A 26,948-nucleotide genomic window follows, 5' to 3' on the forward strand; every position below is an offset into this window, starting at 1 on the left:
GCAGTTTGGGCCTGGACATCTCCAGCCATGGCGGAGCCTGAGTGGGAGTCGCTGGAGCAGAGCTTGGAGAAGCACCTGCCACCAGCAGACTTGAGGGAGGTGAAACGCCTTCTCTATGGCAAGGAGACCAGGTCTGGAGCCCAGAGGCTGCGGGGGGGCTAGGGGCAGGAATGTACCTTGGGGCCGGCGAGTGTGGGGAATGTGGGCCCGGGGACCAGGCCGCTGCTTCAGGATCTGCAGGGGCGGTAACGAAGTCCCGAGAGGCAAGCAGAGACCATTAGAAGTTTAGATGTGCCGGCTCGGGGGCCAGGCAAGGCTGGCGTGGCCTTTCCAAGCCACTTCTCCCCCCCTGTTGCCCGGAACCGGAAGGGAAAGGACGGGTATTTTGCTCCCCGAGGCTTTCTCTGTGGCCACCTTACTCTCCTTCCTCGCTTCCAGTGATCAGGACTCTCCCCAGAGCCTGTACTCTGGTGTCTGTGCTGGTCAGAGCCTCCAGCCTGAGCCCCCGCCGGTCACCTGGTGGCCCAGCCCCAGCCCCTCCTTGGGGCAGGCCTCTGGCGTCCCCTGGAGGTGGAGGCCTGCTGAACCTGGGGGGTCAAGGAACCCTTCCCACTTGGCAAGCCATGGGAGTTGGTGACTACGCTCTGCAAATGTTTTCCCACTCGCAGCCGGTCCTGGGCGTTCTGAGGGCATTGCCCTGCTGGACCCTGGGTTTACAAAGGCGGAAGACACTCTTATCCCCCAACCCCCCGCCACCTTCTCTTCAGTCCCCTTTTCTCAAAGCAACCGGAAAATGTAAACCATAGCCTATTGCTCCTTTGCTTAAAGGTCTCTACGGGATTTCCATGACTCTTTGCAATGAAATCCAAACTCTGACCCCATGCAGCTTCTGACTCACGGTCCTTCCACTTCCTTGCCCATTGGTGGGCTCCCTGGCCTTGGCAGTGACAGGAAGGCAGGAACCTGACCAGCTCAGCAGCAACGTGAGGGTGTGGATTGGATTGGCGGCTCCCTGCTGCCCAGGCTGTGGCGTTGCTGCGGGGAGGCCAGGCCTCCCATCCACAGGTGTTTTCATTGCCAGTGGGAGGTGAAGGAGGACAGCTGCCTTTGGGGGTGGGAGTGGTACAGAACTTGGCCAAAAAGGCCGCTTCAGACCCAAAGAGGACGCCAGGACCGGGTGACCTCCGAGGCCCCCCCCCCCCCGCCCCAGTGTGCTCATGCTGGAATACCACTTCCACCAGACCTGTCGGGCTGGCCACAGGGGAGGCTCCCAAACGTGTCCAGGTGTCTTAAAGCAAGGGGCACCTCAGGGTACTGTGCGAGGGATGAGAATAGGTTTGTGGGTTTTTTTGTTGTTTTTTTTTGGGGGGGGCGCTTTTTTCCAGCCTTGTCGAAACAAGGCCACCAAAAATGTTGGTTGCTCCCCCCCCCCCAAAAAAAAATTGGGTGGGTCATCCCTGGAGTTCAGGATGGGGGCTGAGGGGTAGGATGGAGCCGGGGGCTCATTTTTCATTTGATGTCGTTTTTCACTGTTCGATTCCCCCCCATGAGCACGTGTTTCGTTTGTAACAAAGCTCTCATCCAATTATTTCCAACGCGGGGCGAGGGGACGTTCTAGAAGCGAGAGGCTGCTGTGGAGGCGGGAGCTGGGTGGAGAGGTAGGGGCCGGGAGAAGGACCTGGAAGGTGTTGGGGCCAGGACAGGACGTGAGGGGCTTTCCTCCTTGAAGTTAGAGGCGAGCCCAGGAGGGGCGGGGGCCTTCGTAGCAGGATGTGGGGTGGCGGGCAGACCCCCAACTATAGGGACCAAGGGAAGGGGTGGGCAGCACAGGTCCTCCCCCCCCCCTGCCCGCCCCCCCACCCTGTGTGAGGTTGGGGCTCATTTGCTGGTCTCTGCCCTTCCTCGGTGGTGGCTGAGCTGCGCCCCACCACGCTGCCAGCCACACCCTCGGTGGGCACAGCACATGTTTTGAAGGAATGGGGCTCACGGGTTGAACGGGTTCTCCGAGGCTTGGCGATGAGCCCCCTGGATAACACCAGGGCGGGGAGATCTTGCTGTGGGGGGACGTTGAGGACAGGTAGAGCCCCAAGAAAGCGGAGGGGCCTGGCCCGCCTCGCCTCAGGCCTGGGAGAGAGTGTGTGCAGGGACTGAGGGCTGGAGGTGCAACTCAGCATAGACGGCGAGGAGGCGGTGGTGGGAGAGGGGAGAGCAGGCAGCTGTGGGCCGTGGGTCGGGAAAGATGGCGGCGGCGGAGGGGCATCACCAGGTGATGGTGATAGCCGGGCTGCCAACCTGAGACCAGGCCCCCTACACCTGCCCTCCTCCCGGCGGGAGACCGCAGGCCAAGGGCGCGCCGCCAGGGCCTCCCCACAGCGGGGTGCGGCTCCCTGGCGTGGACTTGGGCTGATGGTCACTGCCTTCTCCGTCCACCGCGGGGCCTGGTCCTGGGGCTGAGCCCGCGATGGAGGGGCCGCTGCGGAGGGAAGGACCGGCTCCGAGGCGTCACGGCGAAGGGGGCGAGGTGTGGGCACCGCTGTCATTTCTGAGCTGCGAGGAGAGGAGCTGATTGGCAGGGGCGGAGCCCGTCCCCGAGCTGTCAGGCTGTCAGGTGGGAGCTGCCTGGCAGGGGCGGCAGGGGCTTGGCTGACAGGCCTGTGATTTTGAAAGAAACCTCTTGAAGAAAGTGACTTCAGGTGGGAGGGAGGTATTATTATTAGATAATGGCTGTCAGGTTGTTTTTTGATGTGTTCCCTGGGTATTTCATAACCACCGCGTCCCCAGATGGCAAGGCCTCCCCGGCCGGGGCCTCGCCGCAGGCCGCAGGTGCTTGCCATGGGGCCAGCGGGCGCTCCCGGGGGGGCCTCGTCAATCATCCACCGGGCTTTGTTCATAAACCACAAACCGGGGAGCGCTCGGGCCTTTAGCCCGGACATGTGGGCCCTCGCTGGCCCACCCAGCACTGAGCGTGGGACCGCCCTCCGACCCCCTGCCCCCAGCCCCCCGCACCCCCACCCCCACCCCTCCCCGAAGGAGCAGCAGCAGACAGACGGCGGGGATCCCGGGAGACTTGCAGTCCTCGGTGTGAGGCCACAGGGCCCTCTGTCCCGCTCTCAGTCCCGGCCTCCCCACCCAGCCATTCCCTGAGCCCGGTTCTCAACAGCCCCCCCACTCTCTTATCACGGCGCACCTCCCCCCAGGCTCAGCAGAGCCTCTGATTCCAGTCCACAGGCATTTTGGGGAATCCATTTCCTCGCTCCTATGCTGATGGCCGAGACTCCTCTCCCCCTGATTTCAGCCACTCCAAAACCCCAGCTCCTGACCGGCTCCCTGCCGCTCCCCTCCCCCCTCCCTGGGCCAGGTCTGACCTCTGCCACCTGCCGGAATGTCCCCAGTGACCGGCAGCCTAAGTCCCCACTCCGGGCCGGGTCCAGGCCCTCCCCCTCCTCCAGGCCCCACTCCAGTCCCCACACGTGCGCCCTGCCATTGGACTGCTCTGTGTGCCTGCTTTTTTCTTTAAATATATATTTTTATTGTTTTCAGAGAGGAAGGGAGAGGGAGAGAGGAATAGAAACATCAATGCGGAGAGAGAATCATGGACCGGCTGCCTCCTGCACGCCCCACACTGGGGATCGAGCCCACAACCCAGGCATGTGCCCTTGACCGGAATCGAACCTGGACCCTTCAGTCTGCAGGCTGATGCTCTATCCACTGAGCCAAACTGGCTAGGGCTCTGTGTACTTCCTTTTTTTTTTAATTTTTATTTTATTTCAGAGAGGAAGGGAAAGGGAGAGAGGAATAGCAACATCAATGCTGAGAGAGAATCATGGATCGGCTGCCTCCTGCATGCCCCACACTGGAGTTCGGGCCTGCAACCTGGGCATGTGCCCTGACCGGGAATCGAACCGTGACCTCCTGGTTCATAAGTCGATGCTCAACCCCTGAGCCACACCACCCGAGCTCTGTGTGCCTTCCTGCCAGGACACGTGACCTCTTCCCTGCCTGATGAATGACTGGGGCCGGGGGATTTTCATTCAGCGAGCATGCCAATCACCTCCCCTCTTCTCTCTGCCCATTTAGGAAGCTCGACCTGCCCAGCAGGGCTTTCGAATCTGCCGCTGAAGGGGACTTTGAGCTGCAGGGATACGCCTTCGAGGCGGCCGAGGAGCAGCTGCGGGGCCCGCGGACCGTGCGCGTGGGGCTCGTGCAGAACAGACTCCCCCTGCCCGCGGACGCCCCCGTGGCCAAGCAGGTGCGGCTGCTTTTGCCCCTAAATATACACCCGGGCCGGGCCCGCTCTGTGTTTGGAACACATCCACAGCCCCCTGCCGGCCACTTGGTCTCGGCCAGCAGGTACATGGAGTGCCCAGACACCTCTGCCCTGACCGCCCCCCACCCCTCTGCCTGTGTCTCCCTCTCGCTCTTCTTTTTCTTCTGCCTCCTCCCCTTTCTCGGCCTCCTCTCGCTTCTCACCTCCACCTTCCCACCTCCACCTCTGCTTCCTCCGTTTTCCCCTGGGATGGAGCCCTGGTGGCTGGTTCGCACTGTCCACGGAACTCCGCCTCCGCCTCCCGCCAGCGCGCACCAGTCAGGACCCGCCCGTCTGTCCTGTGTCCCTCTGCCTGGTCCCTCAGGCCGGGACTCTCTGTGCCCAGGTGTCTGTCAGCTGACGGTGCCGCGGGGTTGCGGGAATGTGAGGGGCGTTTGCTTATGAGCTTACAGGGCCTGTCAGCGGGACGGCACCTTGTGTTTCCCTAAAGAAACCTGCCGGCACAGACGCGGCGGTGTGTTGTGTACACGTCTCCGCAGCTTTCCTCCAGCTGCTCACACCACCCGGCCCTCTGCAGAGGCGGCCTCCGCGGCCGCGTGCTCGGGATTCCTAGGGGTTCTCGAGACACCGGAGGTCAGCTGGGTTCCAGGTCCGGTTTCTGCATTGTCCTCACTTCGGTTCTTCTGCTTTTTATTATTATTATTAATATATCTTTATTGATTTCAGAGAGGAAGGGAGGAGAGAGATAGAAACACCAATGAGGAGAGAGAATCGTGGACCGGCTGCCTCCTGCACGCCCCACGCTGGGGATCGAGCCCGCAACCCGGGCCTATGCCCTGACCGGGAATCGAACCGTGACCTCCTGGTTTCTAGGTCGATGCTCAACCACTGAGCCACACCGGCCGGGCCTTCCTCTGCTCTGGTTGGATTAAAAGGTTCCTGATTTTCAGATGAGCTGATTGTCAGCATGTCTCCTTGACGGCCCCAGGTTGTCAGGGGCAGGGGTGCTGGGCCACCCTAGCATCCCGCTCTGCACGCTGTCAGCCCCAGCAAACACCCGAGGGTCCCGGGTGCGAGCCTTGCAGGGGAGAGAGCGCCGTGAAGAGTGCGTGCTCTCCCGGTGATCAGCGGCTTCCCGGGTCCCTTTCTCCGAGCAAACCCTGCTGACCGTCTCCCGGGAGCCAGCCCTGGTGCTGAGGACACCGGGAAGGTGGGGACACGCCCCTCCTGGGGCCATGGGAGTGACAGGCGGCGGAGGAATGTGACGGCGCAATGGGAACAGCTCCGCCGCAGGGGCACCTCCGGACTCCCAGGAGACGCTCCCCGCGGCGGGTGACACGGAGAGCTCATCCAGGGAGGGGGGCGGAGGGGAGGGGAGAGCACACCCCTGGCCAAGGGCACAGCTGAGAAAGGCGAGTCATTCAACGATGAGCAACACACAGGAGAATAGAAGCCGCAGACCCTGGCCGGTGTGGCTCAGTGGATAGAGCTTCGGCCTGCGGACCCCGAAAGTTCCCAGGTTCGATTCCGGTCAAGGGCACATACCTCGGTCAGGTTGCAGGCTCTTCCCCGGCCCGGGACCTGGTCAGGGCGCGTGCAGGAGGCAACCCATCGATGTGTTTCTCTCACATGGCTATCTCTATGTTTCCCTCTCTCTTCCACTCTCCCTAAAAATCAATGGAAAAATATCCTTGCGTGAGGATAACAAACAAATAAATAAAGTTTAGAAGTGGCAGGATAAGGCTTTCCTGAAGCCTGGAATGTGGGATGGCGGGCGGGGGGCGGGGAGTGGACTGTGTCCTGGGGCGAGGGAACAGTTAAACCAGGGGATGTCCTGAGTGTGGTAGGCCCACTGGGTGTACCCCCCACCCCCTATTCTTGCAGTAACCACCATCCTCCTAGCAATGCATCCTTCTGGCAACCCCATGAGGCAGGCAGCGTGCTCCCCAATCTCCAGGCAGGTACACTGAGGCTGAGAAAGGCCTTAGCGAGGGTGTGAGGGACCCCAGAGCCTCAGCAGCTCCCCGTTTTCGTGTAGATTTTGGATCTGATGACAAAATTTGCGGTCAGAGCCTCCCGACCCTGCTCGCCCTCCAGCAGCTGACCCAGTGGGGGGAGGGGTTGTGGTTCCCTACGGGTGGGATGAGTTCTAAAAGGGTCTCCGCCGATAGAACTCACGTGCTCTAATCCCCGGGTTTTATTTATTTTTAAAGAATTTTTATAAATTTACTTGAGCCCAAACTGACAACATTGCCAGGAAGCAAGATCGCAAATCTTGCCCCGAGAAGAACAGTCTGCAGTTTGGGGCATTGGAAACTAAGGAGGGAATGTAAGGAGGGTCACGTGAGAAGGTGGGGGGAAGCAAGGCAGGAGCTGGACAGCACTGTCGTCCCCGAGATTCCACTGAGCAGTCAGAGGGAGAGTCCTCTCAAAGATGGGCTCACCCAGACGCCCAGGGACAAGGACAGGGCGCAGGACTTGCTTACGACAAAGATGACCTTCTGCCAAGGAAGGGGTAGGCCTGAGGAGCGACTGCCAACCTGCCCTGCCTAATTAGGAATTTGTGATCAGATCACCCTGTGAAGTCACTTCCCATAGAGCCCCCCTTTTCCCTCAATTCCCCCTTTTGGTTGTAAGTCAGTCGGAAGGAGGCACTGATGGCCCAGCTCTGGCTTGGCCCAGCTCTGGCTGGGATAGTGCGGACTCACAGCTGTGGGAAGTCTCATTCCTAGGAAGTCTCTGTATCAACATCCTCTTGCTGACCTTTGGGGACGGGGCGGGCGATCCTGTCACCATGAAATGTGAGTTGAGGCACAATTTTCCCCATAAGGGCAAGGGCAGGTACATCATGATCCAAGTTTTGCTGTCTGTCTCATTTTTCTGTATTTTGCATCTAATAAAACATTTACATAAGCCATAGCAAGAATGTTAGCCATTATCTTATACACACATGTTCAGTAATCCTAAACAGTTGGATTATATAGAAAAACCCGAGGAACAAATATAAGTATGATGGCTAAGAATCGGTAGCAGGCAGAGAAAGACAGACAAAATAGTTTCTGAGTTCAACCTCAATCCATAGGCGTGTGCACACGCCTCGGCAGCGCCTTGGGGGAGCTGTCTACCTCTGATGCCCACAGCTTCCCGACCTGGAGGAGACTCTGATGCCCCTGGAGGCAGAGGCAAGGTTAGGGGTCCATTCGGGTCAGGTGCCTGATAAGGTCCCTTCCAACCAGGTTGGAGAGTGTCTTTATTTGATGTCCTCTCCGAGTTCACCCAGTTTGACGCAGGGTGAGGCGCAAGGGGCCCGTGCTGGTACCTAGCACCGGGTCTGGGCCTGCGGGGTGGTCCTGGGTGGGCTTCTTTAAAATCCTGCCAGCAGCCCTAGCCGATTTGGCTCCGTGGGTAGAGCGTCGGCCTGCAGACTGAAGGGTCCAAGGTTCGATTTCAGTCAAGGGCATGTGCCTGGGTTGCGGGCTCGGTCCCCAGGAGGGGGTGTGTAGGAGGCAGCCCATCAGTTATTCTCATCATTGATGTTTCTCTCCCTCTCCTTTCCTCTCTGAAATTTAAAAAAACATATATATATATATATCTTGCCAACAAATGCTGATGTAAGAAAGTCCACATTTGTAGAGAATTTGTGAGTTTATTTGAGCCAAACTGACGATACTGCTGGGAAGCGAGATCTCACACGCTCCCCTAACCCTCGCCAGGTCTCCGCCCTTCACAGACGCATCGAGTCCATCGTGGAGGTAGCTGCAATGTGCGGGGTCAACATCATCTGTTTCCAGGAGGCGTGGAGTAAGTCTCTCTGGTGGGGGGCGGAGGGGGAGGGGTCTCAGCCACCCTTGGCAATACTGCTCTATCTCCATGTTGATAGCATCTGCTCCACGGTTTTTAAAGTCTCCTTTCTTTTCTCACCCACAGAAAGTTTCTTTGTCAACAAAACCAGAAACCCAGGAAGCCCAGCCTCTCTCCCTCCCTCTCACACGCCCCAGTCTGTCATCTGGTCCTATCAGTCCTTCCTCCCAAATCCTTCTGAATCTGTTTGCACTTCTTCCTCCTTTTGTTAATCCTCACCCGAGGGGATTTTTCTACTGGATTTTTTTTTTTTTAAGAGAGAGGGCCGGGGAGGAGCCTGCAACCGAGGTACGTGCCCCTGACCAGAATCGAACCTGGAACCCTTCGGTCTGCAGGTCGATGCTCTGCCCACTGAGCTGAACTGGCCAGGGCCCCTCCGCCTTAGCACTGCCCAGGTCCCAGGCCCCAAGAGCCAGCACAGTGACCTCTGTAATCACCTCCAGCTGCGCTCCTTGGGCCTGGGTTTCTTTCCCCGACAGCTTTCAGTTTCCCTGGAATTGGCTTTGTTTTCTGCGTACTTGCCGCAAATTCTACCCCAACTCGCTGCCGGTTTCCTAAAGCCGTCTGTTGGCTTCATCTCCTGGAAGGCACGTGTCCCACGGCCTTCTGACTCTCTCGGGTCTGAGCTGGGCGTCCCCTCTGCTGGCCAGGGTCATCCTGGGGTTCCCCATCACGGTCATCCTGGGGAGTCCCTTTGCCTTGCTCTTGTATTCTCCCCTCCCACACCTTCCTCTTTCTTGGTTTGCTCCTTCATTTAGGTGGAGTACAGTTGATCCTTGAATAATGTAGATTTGAACTGTGAGGGTTCCCTTATACATGGATTTTTTTTTTCATCTAAACAGACAACCTAAACTTACAGTATCAATAAATACAGCACAATACAGTCCTGCAAATATATTTTTTCTTTTCTGAATAACATTTTCTTTCTCTCTAGCTTACGTTATTGTAAAAATACAGTATATAATACATATAGCACGCAAAATACGTGCGAATCGGCTGTTTATGTTATCGGTAAGGCTTCTGGTCAACGATAGACTATCAGTCATTAAGTTTTGGGGGAATTGAAAGTTATACGCAGGTTTTCAACTGCTGGAGGGGTTGGTGCCTCTAACCCCTGTGTTTTCAGGGTCAACTGTAGTTCCCTGAGAAAAAGAACACATAGGAGGTAACCTTTTGGGGACCTTTCTCCTATGACTTGGTTGATAGTTTGGTTGGGTATAGAATTCTAGGTCAGCAATCATTTTCCTTCAGAAGTTTAAGCACCTTGCACCATTGTCTTCTGGCTTCAGGTAGTTTTCTCTAGGAGGTTGTAGGAGCTCCTCTTTCTCTCTGATTCTCTGAAATTGCATAATGATGTGCTGTTGTATCTATTTGCATCCACTGTTCTAAGCGCTCCATGGGTTATTTCAGTCTAGAAATTTGGGTCCTTCAGATCTAGGAAATTTTCTTACATTGTTTCATTAGTGATTTTTCTCCCCTCTTTTTTTTCTCTGCTTTCTTCCTGATATCCTGCTAATAGGATATTGGAACTCTGGGCTCAATCCTTATATTTTTTGTTTGTTTGTTTGTTTGTTTGTTTGTTTGTTTATTTATTTATTTTACATCTCTGTCTTTTTCCCCCCTCACTTCTCTGGTAGATTTTACCTAACTTGTCATTCAAAGCCTGTTATTCAGTCTTTGGTTTCTGCTCTCATATTTTGAGCTTATCAGAGTTCTTTTGGTCTGAAAGTTCCTTTTTTATCATGTCCTGTTGTTATTTTATAATTGCAATATCTTCTCTTATCTCTGAAGATATTAAGAATTATTATTTTTTTCTTCCTACAGAGTCCCTTCTTACTCCTTTTGGTCTTTTTCCCCCTGCTGGGTTCTATTTTAAGACTTGGGGGTGAACAAGCTGACTGCAGTCTCGGAGCTTGCAGGAGGGGTTTCTTCATCGAGCTTCATGGGAGGGTGACCCAGTTCCGCTATTGGTTATGCAATCCCCCACGGTCCTGTCTCCAGGTCATTCTCTTCAGGCCGGTCAGATGCTCCGGAGAAGATCCCTCTCATCTCCTGCCAAGGAGAGAAGGAGAACAGGGGTCCAGAACACTGGTGTTTACTTAACCCCTCTGTTTTGGACACGATGCCGTTCTCTGTCCTGGTTTCCCCAGGGCCAGCGACCCTCTGCCTAACTCTCTCCGGAGGATGAGCCTTCTGCAGGGTGGGCGGGGCGCATCCCGGCCTCTCCTCGTAGAGGCTGGATCTGGGCCTCCAACTGCTTCTTAAACAGACTTGCAACCAATCCTGCTGGTTTGTCACCCCTCCCTGCCTCCCGACCTTCAGGGCCACGCTGCACCTCTGGCTCCTGAGCTTGCGAGGGGCCTGTGGTGGAGGGTAGGGTGCCTCCTGGGCTCCTCCATGGCCGGAGGGACTCCGTTTTCTGTCCTCTGAGATATCCTCTCAGCCTCCTAGATGTTGTGGCTCTTGTGCCTCTCTCAGTGCCCCATCCTTGGTGGTTTCTACCTTCACATGAAAATCCCTGTTCTGCCACGCAGGTGGGGTTTCAGGAAAGGATCTCGGTGCGAGTCCAGCCTGCCGTCTGCACCCAGGCGTTTCTCTCAAGTTTCTGGTTACGTCACTTCCGGTTTTCCTGACGCTTCCATTAGACTGCAAGCTGCGCGAGGCCCGTCTGGGTGTCGCTCGGTTATGTCATTGTACGATGGGCCACGTTCTGTTCATTCATCCCCCACCCCATGTTTCTCTTTGGTGGCTCAACAATCCCGGTGTACGACAGACACTAAACAATATTCATTGGATGGTTTAACCAACTCTCTCCTCTCTCTTGGATCTGGAAAACTCCCACTCATTCATCACAGCCTCGCACAGGCCCTGGGGACTCCCCGGCACAGAACGGGGCATTCTGTGGCGTCCTGCAGCCCCCCCAGGTTATACTTCAGCTGCTCTGTCGAGTCTGGCAGCTCCTGCGGGCAGGGCCAGCTCTAGGCTCACCGCCTGACTCTGGGAGGGTTGGTTCAATGAATGGGGAACCCCCTTCCCCTCGAATTGGAAACTGATCTTGGGACTTGGCAGCCAGCCCCCCTACCCCCCCCCCCCCCCACCTCCGTCCCACATCCTTCTTTGGAAAGTTTGTTTACATGGCGGTGGTTGTGTAAACAGGAAACGAAGCCATTAAAATGGGAAGAGCGGAGACGGAGAAATCGGGAGCGCTCCTCCATCTGACATGAAGTCGGGAAGGGAGGTGTTATTCTCTTGGGGCGCCGAGTCTCCCCTAATGCTCTGAAAGCTGAGAAGGAATGCTCATTAAGGACGGGTTTGCTGTCAACAGCTCCTCTGTTGGCTTCCTCCAGACAGTTCATCTCTCTTCGCTGAAGAGGAGCCTGGGGAGTCGTGAGCCTGCTGCCAAGGCCCCCGCCGGGCTGCTGCTGGCAGAGCCTCCTGCCCACTTAGGCACCTCCCTGGCCACCACCCCTGGCTGCGGAGAGGGGGCGGTGCCACCGGTGGCCTCTTTGCACTTGACACCGTCTTCGTCCCAGGCCTCCTGGGACTGGAAGGAATGGGGGTGCTAACCATTCTCTTCCTTCTCCGTGGACCGGTATCTGCATTTTAACTGGTATGCGGATTAGCTAGTAACTGGTTAAAAATGCGGATCTTGTAATAAAAGAAAACACGATAATTTCAAGAGAAACATCAAAAGTGCTTTATTCAAAGTAATGTCCATCGCTAGTCACACATTTCCCCCATCTGTCAGGTCATTTGTGGATACCGTCCCAATAGAACTTTTCTTGTTTTGAGTCAGACCATTCAGAGACCCCATTTCCCACTTCTTCGTCCGTGTTGAAGTGCTGCTCAGACAGTGCGTGTGCCATCGATCGGAACACGTGGTCATCTGAAGGAGCAAGGTCTGGTGAACACGGCGGGTGGGTTCATACTTCCCGGGCAAGATCTTTTTTTTTTTTTTTAATATATTTTATTGATTTTTTACTGAGAGGAAGGGAGAGGGATAGAGAGTTAGAAACATCCATGAGAGAGAAACATTGATCAGCTGCCTCCTGCACATCCCCTACTGGAGATGTGCCTGCAACCAAGGTACATGCCCCCGACCGGAATCGAACCTAAGACCCTTCAGTCCGTAGGCCGATGCTCTATCCACTGAGCCAAACAGGTTAGGGCCAGGCAAGATCTTTTAACGTGGCTTTAACTGGTTTTGAAGTGTGTGATGGTGCATCATCATGAAGCAAAATTACTTTGCCCTGTCTTCTGACCCATCTTGGTCATTTTACTTTCAAATCGTGGTTCAAATTGATTCTTTGTTGTCTGTATCGATCAGTATTAACAGTTTCACCTGGTTTTAGAAGCTCATCATACACCACACCTTCCTGATCCCACCAGACACAGAGCAGTGTTTTTTTTTCCGAAGCGATTTGGCCTTGCAGTCGATGTTAATGGTTGGCCTGGAACAACCCATGATTTTGTGCATTTGGGATTCTCAAAATAAATCCACTTTTCATCGCCAGTCACAATTCGATGCAAAAAAGACTTTTTGTGCTGTTGAAGCAGCATTTTACTGGTGACTTTTCGGTTTTCCATTTGTCTTTCGTTCAGTTGATGTGGCACCCATTTTCCTTCCTTTAAATTCTTTCCCATTGCTTATAAACGATCAGAAATTGTTTGCTGAGCAACGTTTAATCTTTCTGCAAGTTGTTTTTGAGTTTGACATGCATCTTCATCCAATAATGCTGGTTATTGTTGGTCTTCAAACTTTTTCGGTTGACCTGGACGTTCTTTGTCTTTCACATCGAAATCATCCCTTTTACAGCGTTTAAACCAGCGTTCACAAGTGTCTTGAGATGGAGCATGTTCACCATAAGCTTCCTGAAGTATACGATCACTTTCAGCAGCACTTTTCAAAATAAAGTAATGAATTAAAACTTCCCGCAAATGCTCTTTTTTTGGGCACGAAATTCAACATTTTTAAATGTAAAAATATCTATGAAGTTAACACCTTCAGAAAATTTGACATACGAGATTTTGAAGCTTGTTGTCAATACAACAAAATAGCCTACATATCAAATCGCATATATATCAGCATATGTGTAACCCCATCTATGGAAAAGAATCCGCATTATTAACCGGTTGATGGTTAATCCGCACCATTAACCGGTCCACCTGGTATTTCTCCATCTGTGGGCCTTTGGTGGCTCCCCTCTCTCCGCTCGGTGCCCAAGGCTGCGGTGACACGGGAGGGTAGGTGTCTCTTCAAGTCTGAGCTGTGATTGTTGTTAAGACTGTAGGTGAGGCATCTGGCCTCTCCTCGTTTTGCTATGAAGCCTGAAAGCTTAGGGTCTGTCCTTTGTCCAGAGCTGGGGGCGGAGGGTGGGGGGGTGGGGGGGACTTGGAAGCCGGCCCGAGGCGCTCAGGGCCGAGTGCTCTCGCGGGGACCCCCGCTGCCAGGCCAGGGCGCTCCCGCGGAGGCCCTGAGCGCGGGTGTGATGCCTGCCTCTCCTCCCGCAGCCATGCCCTTTGCGTTCTGCACGAGAGAGAAGCTCCCGTGGACGGAGTTTGCCGAGTCAGCCGAGGACGGGCCCACCACCAGGTTCTGCCAGAAGGTAGGCCGTCACCTGCTCCCCCGGCGGCAGCTGCCAGACACGTGCCAGGCGTGGCCCCCTCGGGGAGCACCTGCCGGCTGTGGTGGCGCCAGATCAGATTAGATAAGGCTGTTTACTGCCCTTTTCTAAAAGTTGTACTTTCGCTTAAAATCACGGCGTTTCGGAGCCAGAAGAGCCCCTGATGGCCTTTTCAGGGAAGGCAGCCTCAGCCAGGGGAGGGCGGGTGGCCGGGGAACCCCGTGGCAGGCTCTGCAGCGGCACGTGGCCGAGCTGGCACTCCGGGCCAGGGACAGAGTGGGCCCTTGCCCAGCCCTCGGCGCGGCCGCCTGCTGTCTGCCTGGGCTCCGTCAGCCTCCCCGGTGGCCCGTCTTCCTCCGCGCGGAAACTGGCTTTCATTTTTCCTGATTAAAACCTCGTCAGACGTGTTGTAGGGTCTCGTTGATGTGAAATGTCCAGAGTAAGCAAATCACGGCGGCGGGAAGCAGATGAGTGGTTGCCAGGGGCTGGACAGGGAGGGGTGGAGAGCGACCGCTAATGCGTCTCGGGTTTCCACTTGAGGCCATGAAAACGTGCTGCCGTTGGATTGTGGTGGCGGTGGCACGACTGCGCCTGCACCGAGACCACCGAGGGGCACGCTGGGAGAGAACGGGTTTTATGCTCTGGCAACGGGGTCCTCGGGAAACTGCTCCCCAAAGCACCTTACGATGCAAACAGGAGCTCCTCCCCACGAGGAGAGGCCAAATGCCTTTCAGTCTCAACTGAAGAGAACCCCTCTCCTTCCGCCCCAGCCCATTTCAGAGTGTCTGCGTATTTTGGGGGGTTTTCCGAGCAGAACTGTAATCATGGTGACTCTGTCAATACTTCGTTGTGATTCCAAACACCAGTGTTCTAGCGGGGGGATCTCTCACCCACCACGTGGTTGATTCAATGCTGTGGGAGGAAAGAGGGCCGGGCTGGTTAGGAGGCGACTGCAGATGGCACGCCTGCACCAGGGCTGGAGGAAGAGGAGAGGAAGAGTGGGAACGAGAAATGGCACCAGGGGACACCTGTCTGCATCCAGAGGGGCCTGGGGACTCACGGCCACCGTTATATGGCTCATAGCATCGCTTTCCCCCACTGTGCTTTCCCTCTCTTGTCTTTAAGGCCAGAGGTAATGACAGGCTAGTTAGAGTCGGAGACAAATGATTGGCTAGTTAGAGTCGGAGACAAATGATTGGCTAGTTAGAGATGAAGACAAATGATTGGCTAGTTAGAGTCTAAAATAAATGATTGGCTAGTTAGAGTCTAAGACAAATGATTGGCTAGAGTCTAAGACAAATGATTAGCTAGTTAGAGTAGAAGACAAATGATTGGCTAGTTAGAGTAGAAGATAAATGATTGGCTAGTTAGAGTAGAAGACAAATGATTGGCTAGTTAGAGTAGAAGACAAATGATTGGCTGGTTACAATCGAAGACAAATGATTGGCTAGTTAGAGTCTAAAATAAATGATTGGCTAGTTAGAGTCTAAGACAAATGATTGACTAGAGTCGGAGACAAATGATTAGCTAGTTAGAGTAGAAGACAAATGATTGACTAGTTAGAGTAGAAGACAAATGATTGGCTAGTTAGAGTTGAAGATAAATGATTGGCTGGGGCTGTTCATCCCACCGGTCCCCAGGTCCTGATGATGCTGTTATTTGACACAAAGGGATTCAGTATCAGAGCCTTCCTATGAATATCTATATAAAGTAAGGTGATTATTCTTCTTTTATTTTTTATTGTATTAAAAACACATAGCATGGAATTTACCATCTTAATTCTATGTAAGTGTCCAGCTCAACATACACACTCATGGTGCTGTGCATAAATCTCCAGAACTTCCCCATCTCGTCAATCTGAAACTCGGTTCCCACTGAACACTCCCCTCCGCCCGCAGCGGCTGGTAGCTGCGGTTTCACTTTCCGCTTCCGAGTCTGACCACTAGATCCTGCACGGGAGCGGGCTCACACGGTGCGTGTTTGCCCTTTTGCCACGGGCTTATTTCACTTAGCGTGATGTCCTCGGGGCTCACCCATGTTGTAGCGTGTGTCAGACTTCCCTTCCTTTTTAAGACTGAATGGTACTCCATGGTGTGGCCATACCCCTCACCCACAGGTGGGCACTGGGTTGCCTCCGCCTTTTGGCTGTGGTGAGTCATGTTGCCGTGAACCGCGGTGTGCGAATAGATCTTCGAGCCTCTTCTTCCCATGCTTTTGGGTCTCCCCCCAGGAGTGGAATTGCTGGACCCCGTGGCAATTCCAAACCTTTAATGTTTGAGGCACCGCCATGCTGTTTGCACGAGGGCGCACCATTTCACTCCCCCCAGCAGCGCACAAGGCAGCGATCGCGCCGTGGCCCTGAGCTCGGGCCTCAGGCCGCACGGGCATCCCGTCCTCCCAACGCCCAGTGCCGGCCCCGAGCGAGGCCAGTTATCGGACGAAGCACTGAAATGTTCAGTAGGAACCCACGGCCGTTGACTGGGAAGTCGGACTCGGCCCGTCTCTCATCTTCCCAGCTCGCAAAGAAGCACAACATGGTGGTGGTGTCCCCCATGCTGGAGCGGGACGGGGAGCACGGGGACGTGCTGTGGAACACGGCGGTCGTCATCTCCAACTCGGGCGCGGTCCTGGGCAAGACCAGGAAGAACCACATCCCCCGAGTGGGCGACTTCAACGAGGTGAGCCGCCCCGCCTGCGCGCTTCCCCTCGTCCAGCTCAGGGGGTGTCTCTGTCCGGAAGTTCTGTGCCAGGTCGTGTCACATCATGTGACGCTAGCGCACCGTGGGGCTGCAGGGCTCGGGGGCCCTCCCCCATATAGCCCTGCATCACCTGAGTGCATAGGATTCGGGGGCGGGGGGCCTCCTGGGAGAGTCCAAAGCACCTTTAGCACAGAGGCTTTTTATTTTTTAATACCACCTGATCGGGTTCCTGACATTCTCCTTCGAAGGAAGTGGTGTGTACATTAAACCCAAAGCAGTCATGACAGGCGGGAGCCAATCCCTGCGGCCGCTTGCAGGCCGGGAGCTCCTCCGTCTACCCTTGTGTGGAGGGCGGGGTGTTGTCTGTGCTCACGTGGGAACCGAGAGGGCCACTGCCACGTGCTGGTGACCTTGGCGGTGTGTGCGTCTCTGCACGCGGCTCAGGCGGGGCCTCGTGCCTGCGATCAGGGGCTCAGTCTCGGGAGCTGTTTCGATTGGTTAATGCTGATCTGTGGTTGGTAGGATGGAGAGGGTGGGCCTACAAAGGAGGGACATGAACTCCACCTAGAACCCAAGATCTGAAGTCTGAGCCGCCGTTCCGGCGGTGGCCGCCCCAGTCCACCGTGACCCTCCCTGACTGTGGGGGTCCAGCCGCTCTCGGCTGGTCAGGCAGAGGAGGAGGGACCCGCAGAGCCAGCGAGGTCCCCGGGGGAGAGGGAAGGCTCGGCGTTGCTCAGTGACAGCTGGCCGGGCCGGGAGCTGTGCCCGCGCCTGTTTACCCTGGATTAATGGTTAGCTCCGAAGACAGGAAGGGCTGGTCTCACGTACCAGGATCTGCGTCGGCGTCCACCCGTGGGCACGCCCCGGTCGCTGCCCCTGCTGCGTGCTGAAATGAATGGGAGGGAGCGAAATGCTCCGGGACAGGTCGGCTTAGGACCCCCGCCCTCCCTCTGCCCCCCACAGCGCCGTCCATGACAGTGTCCCAGGGCCAGCACCCGAGGGAGGGGGGAGGGACGGCAGGCGGCCTCCGCCTGTCTGCCTGTAGGGACCCCTCAGCCTGCCGGGAGCCCAGGGACTTGGCGGGGACGAGCGCTCTCAGGGTGGGAGTTCCAGGCTCAGAGTGGCCTTCGTGAGCTGGCAGGTCACGTGCCCACTGAGGCTCCCGCCTTCCCCCCGGGTGGGCGGGGGTGCTCTTGATGAGCTCTGGTCCCTTCCGCTCTAACCTTTATTTTTTTAAAATATATTTTTATTGATTTCAGAGAGGAAGGGAGAGGGAGAGTGAGAAACATCAGTGATGAGAGAATCATGGATGGGCTGCCTCCTGCACGCCCCCCAGTGGAGATGGAGCCCACAACCCGGGCCTGTGCCCTGACCGGGAATCGAACCGTGACCTCCTGGTTCATAGGTCGTCGCTCAACCACTGGGCCACGCCAGCCGGGCTCTAACCGTTTTTATAGGAACATGTGACTGGTGAGGACATTGACCAGCTCATGTTAACCCTGACCAGTCCTCAGCCTTTCCTTGTACCGTGACCGGAACCTAACCAATGCTGAGCCTGAGACCCTGAGGAAGTTGCTTTGGGTGTTTTCTGACGTCACAAAAGAAACTGCGGTAAATGCGGAGCCACGGGGATGTCCCCTGGGTTGGCGCGTGGCTATTGTGTCTGGGGTTCTCTGTGTTTGTTTGTTTTGGAGGACATTGGAATTTTGAACTTAAAGGAGAGCCACACCCCGAGGGTCACTTTTGGAGTACGGACCATATTTTTTTTTTTCTGCCAAGTCTAAGGACAGGGAGACCTCCTAGCTCAGAGGCCTCCGCGTCTGGCCCTGGCCCTGGCCCTGGCCCTGGCCCTGGCTGGTGTGGCTCGGCTGGTTGGAGCATCGCCCCATGGACCGAGGTCGCCGGTTGGATTCCCAGTCAGGGCACACGTGCAGGCCGTGGGCTCGATCCCCGGCCAGGCTGCATGCAGGAGGCAGCGATGGATGCTTCTCTCTCTCTCTCCCTCTAAGAGGAAAAAGATCAGCCCCTGGCCCTCTGTCTTCCAGTCCACGTACTACATGGAGGGGAACCTGGGCCACCCCGTGTTCCAGACGCAGTTCGGGAGGATCGCGGTGAACATCTGCTACGGGCGGCACCACCCCCTCAACTGGTTCATGTACAGCGTCAACGGGGCCGACATCATCTTCAACCCCTCGGCCACCATCGGGGCGCTCAGGTTCCCGGGCAGCGGGCATCTGGGAGGGCTGGGGGATGCTCAGGCTCCCGGGCAGCGGGCATCCGGGAGGGCTGGGGGATGCTCAGGTTCCCGGGCAGCGGGCATCCGGGAGGGCTGGGGGATGCTCAGGCTCCCGGGCAGCGGGCATCCGGGAGGGCTGGGGGGCGCTCAGGCTCCCGGGCAGCGGGCATCCGGGAGGGCTGGGGGGCGCTCAGGCTCCCGGGCAGCGGGCATCCGGGAGAGCTGGGGGACACTCAGGCTCCCGGGCAGCGGGCATCCGGGAGGGCTGGGGGATGCTCAGGCTCCCGGGCAGCGGGCATCCGGGAGGGCTGGGGGGCGCTCAGGCTCCCGGGCAGCGGGCATCCGGGAGGGCTGGGGGGCGCTCAGGCTCCCGGGCAGCGGGCATCTGGGAGAGCTGGGGGACGCTCAGGTTCCCGGGCAGCGGGCACTCAGGTTCCCGGGCAGCGGGCATCCGGGAGGGCTGGGGGACGCTCAGGCTCCCGGGCAGCGGGCACTCAGGTTCCCGGGCAGCGGGCATCTGGGAGGGCTGGGGGACGCTCAGGCTCCCGGGCAGCGGGCACTCAGGTTCCCGGGCAGTGGGCATCCGGGAGGGTCCTCGGAGGTGGTTTGGGGAACAGGCAGGTGCCACCACCAGGACGCCTAACAAATCTGAGCCTGGGACTGGGTGTTTATGTTCAACCAGCTTTTCCATGAAACAGAAAACACACCGATCGCCGCCTGCCGTCCCCTCGGGCTGCCCTTGGTGAGGTGCTTTGTGCGATTCTAGCCTGGAGATGATAAGGACCCCACTCCCCCCCTAGTCATCAGGATTCACAAACCTTCTCCAGTGCCAGAGCAGGGGGTGTCTGGCCAGCATCAGCTCCCCCCACCGCAGCCCCTGTGCTGGGGGCGGGGGCCCCGCAGATGCCTAGCCTCTTGCCGGCAGCACCCAGTGCACGGAGGGCAGGCACCTGGGCACAAAGCAAGCGAGGGAGTCCGAGCGGAGGGTCCTTAACGCCTGCCCGGGCTCTGAACCTTGCTTTTAACCACAAAGCCTTTTCTTCTTTGTTGTTCATCCTCACCTGAGGGCATTTTCCCACTGATTGCAGAGCGAGGAAGGGAGAGGGAGAGACAGAGAAACTTCGATGTGAGAGACACATCGATGGGTTGCCTTTTGCATGTGCCATGACCAGGGCCCAGGACAGGGAGGAGCCTGCAGCCGAAAATACGTGCCCTTGACCGGAATCAAACCCGGGACCCTTCAGTCCGCAGGCCGACGCTCTATCCACTGAGCCACACCGACCAGGGCGTGACGTGCTTTTCTGATGAACTGAGTCACCCTGGCGGTCACACGCAGCCCGTGTGGTCGAAGCTCTGCCACATACGTGGGTTCATCAGAAAGCCGCTGCCCCACCCCACCCCCGCTGCGTCCCGCCTCCCCCCTGAGTATTTTTAGGGGCTCGCGGGGCCGCGCTGGGAATACGGCAGATGTCCCCACGGCCCCCTGGGCTCCGTGTGACTCCCGCACGTGCTGGGCTCTCACGCACCCCCCGCTTCCTTTCCCTCGCTTGTTCTGGGAGCCCAAGCTTGCCGCCAGCTGTGGGTCTGAGTCCCACGCAGCACGCCCTCCCTGGAGAATTGCAGGGGAGATGTTTTATGCCGCTCGCCCTGCGACTGTCTGTTCCCTCCCTGCAAATGTCACTGACGGGCGTGTTTCTGTAAAATCCTTTCTTCAAAGTTTTGTCAGCTCCGCGCAGCAGCTGGGGAGAAAGCAGCCAAATGAGTCCCCTCAATCAAGCCCGTGATTGTTCGCCAGACGCGTGAATCCTCCTGAGCACGAGGCTGGCGACAGCGCCGCCCCTCCCCCTCCTCCCTGGTTAACCCAGGTGCGCGCTGACGGGAGAGAAGGTTCGGGCGTTCAGCTCCAGCCGCTGCGTCTTTCCGAGCGGGCATTACGCCTGTCACCCTGAGCCTCAGTGATGCTCCTCAGACAGGAGAGAATCAGCAGCCGGCAGGGGTCAGGGGTTGAGCGTCCACCCAGGAACCAGGAGGTCACGGTTCGATTCCCGCCAAGGGCACAGGCCCGGGTTGTGGGCTCCATCCCCAGTGTGGGGTGTGCAGGAGGCAGCTGGTCCATGATTCTCTCTCATCATTGGTGTTTCTATCTCTCTCCCTCTCCCTTCTTCTCTGAAATCAATAACAATATATTTTAAAAAAGAGAGAGAGAGAATCAGCGGCCAGCAGGCCCACTGAGCAGGCACACTGAGCGGGCACACTGTAGTTGGTGCGGAGGAGAACGGGGTCTCCGGTTGGGGCCACGTCCCCTCCCCGTGCAGGTGCTGGACTGAGGGCAGCCCCCAGCTCAGCTGCGCGGAGGCCGCTCCTTCCTGGGCCGCTGAGAGGGCAGGGAGCCTCCGCTCAGAGACTGGGGTTCCGAAGGGGAGACCGGAAAGGCCCCGGGAAAGGGGGCCCGGGAAAGGGGGCCCGGGAAAGGGGAGGTGACACCTGCTGCAGGACCTCCCCCTCCCCCTGGCCCACGCTCCCTCGGGGTCCCTGCTGCTTGGCCTGAGCGTCTCCCTGTGGGGCTGCTTTGCCAGCGACACAGAGGGGCGGGGGCGGGGGTGGGGGTTGGGGGGAGTGGGGGGCCAGGGCCTTCGCAGGGGCCGTTTCCAGGTGAGGCCCTGCCCAGCCTGGGGGGCGGGCTCCTCTCCGCCAGGAGGGGGGGGGCGCGGAGAAGTAACAGGTGTGGATCCTGCCACCAGCCCCTCTGGAAGCTTCGCCCGCAGGGTCATTCGGTCTCTATCTCCCTTCGAGGGTTTTCAGAAAAGGAAGCTGAGGCTCAGGGCGAGGTTTGACCCAGGGCCGCTCCTGCCTGCAGCCGGCCTCCCAAAGGCCGCCTGGGCCTGAGCATGGGGCCACCCACAGGCACAGCCGGTCTCCCTGGCTGTCCCCCCCCCCCCCCAAAGGCCGGGAAGGCGGGCGGCGGCCACAGCTCGGGCCGGGCAGCCATGTGGGGGAAGCGGCACCTGTTCCTCTCGTTCCTCTCTCCCAGCGAGTCCATGTGGCCCATCGAGGCCAGGAACGCGGCCATCGCCAACCACTGCTTCACCTGCGCCATCAACCGCGTGGGCAAGGTGAGGGCCCGCAGGGGTGCGAGGAGGGGACGGAGCCACGTGCGGCGGGCAGCCTGCGGGGAAGGGGTGCTGTCTGCCGCCGGGGACATGGCGCCCCTCTCCTCCTGCCCCTCTCCGAGCGCCTGGGGTCCCGGCCCCGGAGGGGAAGCTGCCTGCCCTGTGGTGGCGTGGTTTCCCTGCGGGCCCCACGCCGGGATGGCCCTGGCCGCCACACACAGCGCATCCGTTACACTCACCCTCCTCACGCTCCCCATCGGGGCGCACGCTCACCTGAGAGCACCCAGGTTCCCACGGGAAAGGGGTCTCATCTGACGGCACAGAGGACCCGGGTGTTTCCGTTCACCTGCTGTGAGGTTCCCTTAGGCTCGGGGGGGGGGGGGGGGGGGGGGGAAAGACGGGAAACTGCGTGGATGGCCACTCGCCGCCTCCTGGCCCCAGGACGGGGCTTCATCACGCCTGAGCCAAACGCCCACCTCAGCCCCTCACGCCCGGGGCCTCCGCGGGGTCCCCCAGCACAGGGGCTCCTCCCGGGCCTGGCTGCGGGTTCCCGCTGCAGGCGGCCTGGCCTGCGTCCCGCCCAGCGCGGGGCCTCAATGGGTCGGTGATCAGCCCGCCCGTGGCCCTGAGCGCCGGCCAGGCCTCCCACGTTAGCGCCCGACTCCGCCCCAGCCCCGGTGTGTGAACAGAGCGGGGTGGCTCACGTGCTTTTGTCCCGCAGGAGTACTTCCCGCACGAGTTCACCTCCGGAGACGGGAAGAAAGGTACGCTCTGTCCCCCCTCCACGGGCTGCAGGGGCGGGGGGGGGGGGGGGGGGGCTGGCTTCTCCCGCTCCGCGCCCTCGGCTCCCTGCCCACAGCGGGCCGGTGTGTGCCGGGCATGGGCAGGCTGTCCTGGGCTTGTGACCGCTCCTTCCCCATGGGGATCAGAGGGCTGATTGGACTCCATCCTTCCCTCCCTCGGGACTGGGGTGCCCAGACCCACTTCCTCTCTTCTGTCCCTGTCCGCCCACCCTCGCCCTGAGCCGAGCAGGCACCGTGGGCTGTGGGCGGCCCCGTGGGCTGTGGGCGATTCCGTGGGCTGTGGGCTGTGGGCGACTGAAGGTGGGAGCCCAGGGCTGACACTCTTCAAGGGGACACAGAAGGGACACGGTCCCGGTCCCGGAGGCAGAGGGGAGGGCTGGGCCCTCAGGGCCGCAGGGGGGCGGGGGGAGGCAGGTCCTGGGGCCTCGGCGTTGGCAGAGCTGGGGAGGGTGTGCGTCCCTGGGCCCGGGCGTCCCTCCACGTGCCGCCCCGCTGTCTGCCCGCGAAGCTCACGCGCTGTCCATGCTGCTTCCAGCTCACAAGGACTTCGGCTACTTCTACGGCTCCAGCTACGTGGCCGCCCCAGACAGCAGCCGCACGCCCGGCCTCTCCCGCACCCGGGACGGGCTGCTGGTGGCCGAGCTCAACCTCAACCTGTGCCGGCAGGTGAATGACGTCTGGAACTTCAAGGTGGGTCCCGCGTCCCCCGCCTGAGCCCCCATCCTGCTCTCGGGCTGAGCGCCGCAGCGGCGGGGTGGCCCTGGGGGACAGCCCGCGGGGGGCTCTGCGTGGAGCCCAGGGCTGGTCCCGCCTCCTGCAGGCCCGGGCCTGCCCCGCCGGGCAGCTCACATGGAGCCAGCCTCGGGGGAAACGGGGCCCAGGAGCAGACCTCAGCAGACCTCTCATCTGATTCAGATTCTGGGCGCCGTGAACGCATTAATCTCAGTTTAATCTGTCGGGGACTGGAATGGATGGGCTCCTCCGTCCCGCTCCCTCCCGGGCGTTGGCATCACCACAAGATGAATGCGTGCGTCTGGCTCCGCCGTGGCCGGCCCCGCGGTCCAGGCCCGGACAGGGAGGGCAGCGGTCGCGGAGAGGAGGGGAGTACGGGCCGGGCTTGGCCACGTCCTCGCTCGGTCGCCGCAGCAGCCCCCCTGTTCCCGGGCCTCGTGCTTCCATGTAAAATGAGGGGCTTCACGTGCACCCCGAGCAGCTGGACACCTAATACCTGGGACCCCAGCGATCAGGAGAGGCGCGTAGGTGCCCCCCCCCCGGCAGGGGGCAGTGGCAGCCGTGGCTGGGCCCCCGCGGAGGGCGGCCTGTCACCACGGCGCACACGGAGATCGCTGAGTCAGCGCGGGCAGTGTTTGCACCGACTCAGCACCCACTTGTGGGCAGATCATACGTGCACGTGACTGTCCCACTGTCATGCCTGAATGACTGCCCACGTGTCCAGGGGGAAGCAGGGCTCTGGGTCCAGCCAGATGAGGGCTCCCGTTGGCCTGACCTGGGTCCCAGGCATGTCCCCGAGTCTCAGAGCCTCGGCAGACGGACAAGGCATGGCCCCCGGCCGCCTCCCGGCCGCCTCCGCTCCTGGGAAGTTCAGAGAAGGGAGGCACCTGCGATGAGGAGCTGGGACCCACAACCAGAAGAACGTTTGCTCCTTAGGGACTCTGAAAGCAGGCTTCCCAGGCTGGGTGATGGGCACAAGCTCCTTCCGGGGGGGGGGGGGGGGGGGGGGGAATGCTGGGGTGTGAGCAGCCTCCATCTGTGTCCACGATGAGTTGCCGTGTGGAGGGACGGACCCCCAGACCCAGAGCCAGGAGACCACGGTGCACGTCCCGTCCGGACGCCTCCGCTCCTGGCTGGTGCCCTGGGCTGCGGGCTGCGGGCTGCTCGCCTGGGGTCTGCAGGGCCACAGGGCCGTCCCCCTCCGGCCTCAGCGCAGGTCACAGCTGCTGGATGAACAGGACAGAGGGGCCGGGGTGAGTCACGGCATCGGGGATCTTCACCACAGCCCCGGAGTCCAGGCCGGGAGATCAGGCGGGTTGCCTCTCTGTCTTACAATCTGAACCTTCGGGAGGCATTCCTGTCCCCTGCTGCCCTCTAGTGGCAGGAGGTGGTGGCGCGTGCGAGGACATGTATAACCGGCACCTCTGAGGCACCTGCTCTGCTTCCAGATGACGGGCAGATACGACATGTACGCGCGGGAGCTGGCGGAAGCCGTCAAGCCCAACTACCGCCCCCACGTCGTGCGAGAGTAGCTGGCCCTCAGCCCTGCCCGCCCTGGAGGGCGCCTCTGCCCGCAGCCGGTCGGCAGGTGTGACCGTTCTTCTGGATGATGCCCTGATAACGTTGCTGTCCTGATCAATTCTTAAACATCCCGATGGTGAGGGTAGAATGAGGGGTGACTGCTTAATGGGTACAGCTTTCCTTCTGAGGTGATGGGACTAAGCGCGTGGAACTGTGCACTTTAATCTGGTTAATTTTCTGGTATGTGACTTTGGCCTCCGTATAGACATATCCCAGGCACTGGTTGTGCGGGTTGATTTGAAGCTAGACAGATGGGCTGCCCCGTCCCGAGGTCCCCCACTTCTCCGTTTAGACTGTCAGCAACTCCAGGGTCAGCGAGGGAGTGTGTGTACCAGCGGGAGAGGGTGAGGCCGACCCGGAGTCCCTGGATGGCCCTGGCAGGCGGGAGGAGGCCATTGTACGTTCAAGTCGGTTAGGCTGCAGTCTCGTTATTTCATCAGACACGACCCGGGCGTTGCTGTGACGGTATTGTGTAGGTGTGACTAACGTCCACAGCCAGTTAACTGAGCGAGTGGGATTACCCTAGATGGCCCTGGCGGCCCCATTCAGTCACCAAAAGGCCCTGTGAGCAGAGTCCCCGACCAGAAAGTTCTGCCTGAGGCAGCGGGCTCTCCAGATGTCAGACTTCTCTGTCCAGCCCCATAACGATCCAAGTCAATGCCTTGGAATAAATCTCTCAATGTATAGTCTACTGTTTCTGTCTCTGGTTGGACCCCAGCTGATACAGATCCCAGTGATGGAAGTGGGATCAGAACTAATCAATGAGTTCCACAAGACAGCAGGATACAACGTCCACACACAAAGATCACTTGCATTTCTGTACACTAATAGGAAACAATCTGAAAAGGAGATTAAGAAAACAATCTCACAATAGCATCAAAAGGAATAAAATACTTAGGAATTAAGCAAGGAAGCAAAAGCCGGGGACAATGAAAATTATAAAATATCTCGGAGAGAAATTAAAGGAGGATATAAATAAATGGAAAGACCACCCGTGTTCATGGATTGGAAGCTGTGGTTAAGATGTCAATATTTCCCTAAGCAATGTACAGATTCAATGCAATCCCTAGCAAATACCAACGACATTTTTTACAGAAATAGAGAAGACCATCCTAAAATTCATATGGCGTCTCAAGGGACCCCAAATAGCCAAAACAATCTTGAACAAGAACGGAGTTGGGCCCTGACCGGTTTGGCTCAGTGGATAGAGTGTCGGGCCGTGGACTGAAAGGTTCCGTGTTCGATTCTGATCGAGGGCATGTACCTTGGTTGCAGGCTGGATCCCCAGTGGGGGGCGTGCAGGAGGCAGTTGATTGATGTTTCTCTCTCATCGATGTTTCTGACTCTCTATCCCTCTCCCTTCCTCTCTGTAAAAATTCAATAAAATAAAAAAAAAAAAGAATGAAGTTGGGGGGACTCATACTTCCTTATTTCAAAACTTAATACCACGCCATGGCAATACAAACCGCATGGTACTGGCATAAAGACAGACCCATGTACCCATGGAATAGAATCGAGAGCCCAGAGAGAAACCCTCACACATGCTGTCAAGTGATTTTCGACAAGGACGCCACGCCGTGCAGCGGGGGAAGGATGGTCCTCTCCGCCAAGGTGCTGGGGAAACTGGGTCCCGATGTGCGAAAGAGTGACGTTGGCCCTTCCCTTCCTCCACACACAAATATTAGCTCAAAGTGGATCAATGGCCTCACCATAAGAGCTAAACATTAGTAATCCTCCTATATAATAAAAGGCTAATACGCAAATTGAACAGTGGAACGACCGGCCGCTATGATGTGCGCTGACCAACAGGGGGCAGACGCTCAGCCAGAACCAGGCTCATGGCTGGCGAACACAGCGGCCGTGGCGAGAGCCTCTCCCCTCTCTGTGGAAGCTCGAAGGATGTCCGACTGATGACTTAGGCCAGGGGTCCTCAAACTTTTTAAACGGGGGGCCAGTTCACTGTCCCTCAGACCATTGGAGGGCTGAACTACAGTTAAAAAAAAACTATGAACAAATTCCTATGCACACTGCACAT

General features: G+C 58.1%; 1 protein-coding gene across 1 annotated transcript; it reads left to right on the forward strand.

The window, feature by feature from the left end:
• On the forward strand, positions 1-26,802 carry UPB1 (beta-ureidopropionase 1). The gene is made up of 10 exons (XM_079763085.1): positions 1-131; positions 4,078-4,249; positions 7,981-8,068; positions 13,640-13,734; positions 16,269-16,430; positions 18,497-18,666; positions 21,719-21,800; positions 22,519-22,561; positions 23,136-23,290; positions 24,781-26,802. The coding sequence occupies exons 1-10, from the start codon at positions 28-30 to the stop codon at positions 24,862-24,864; spliced, it is 1,155 nt and encodes a 384-aa protein (XP_079619211.1). The 5' UTR covers positions 1-27; the 3' UTR covers positions 24,865-26,802.
• Positions 26,803-26,948: the final 146 nt, after the last annotated feature.

This window comes from Cnephaeus nilssonii (assembly GCF_951640355.1).
Source record: "Cnephaeus nilssonii genome assembly, chromosome: 22".
NCBI classification, from domain to species: domain Eukaryota; kingdom Metazoa; phylum Chordata; class Mammalia; order Chiroptera; family Vespertilionidae; genus Cnephaeus; species Cnephaeus nilssonii.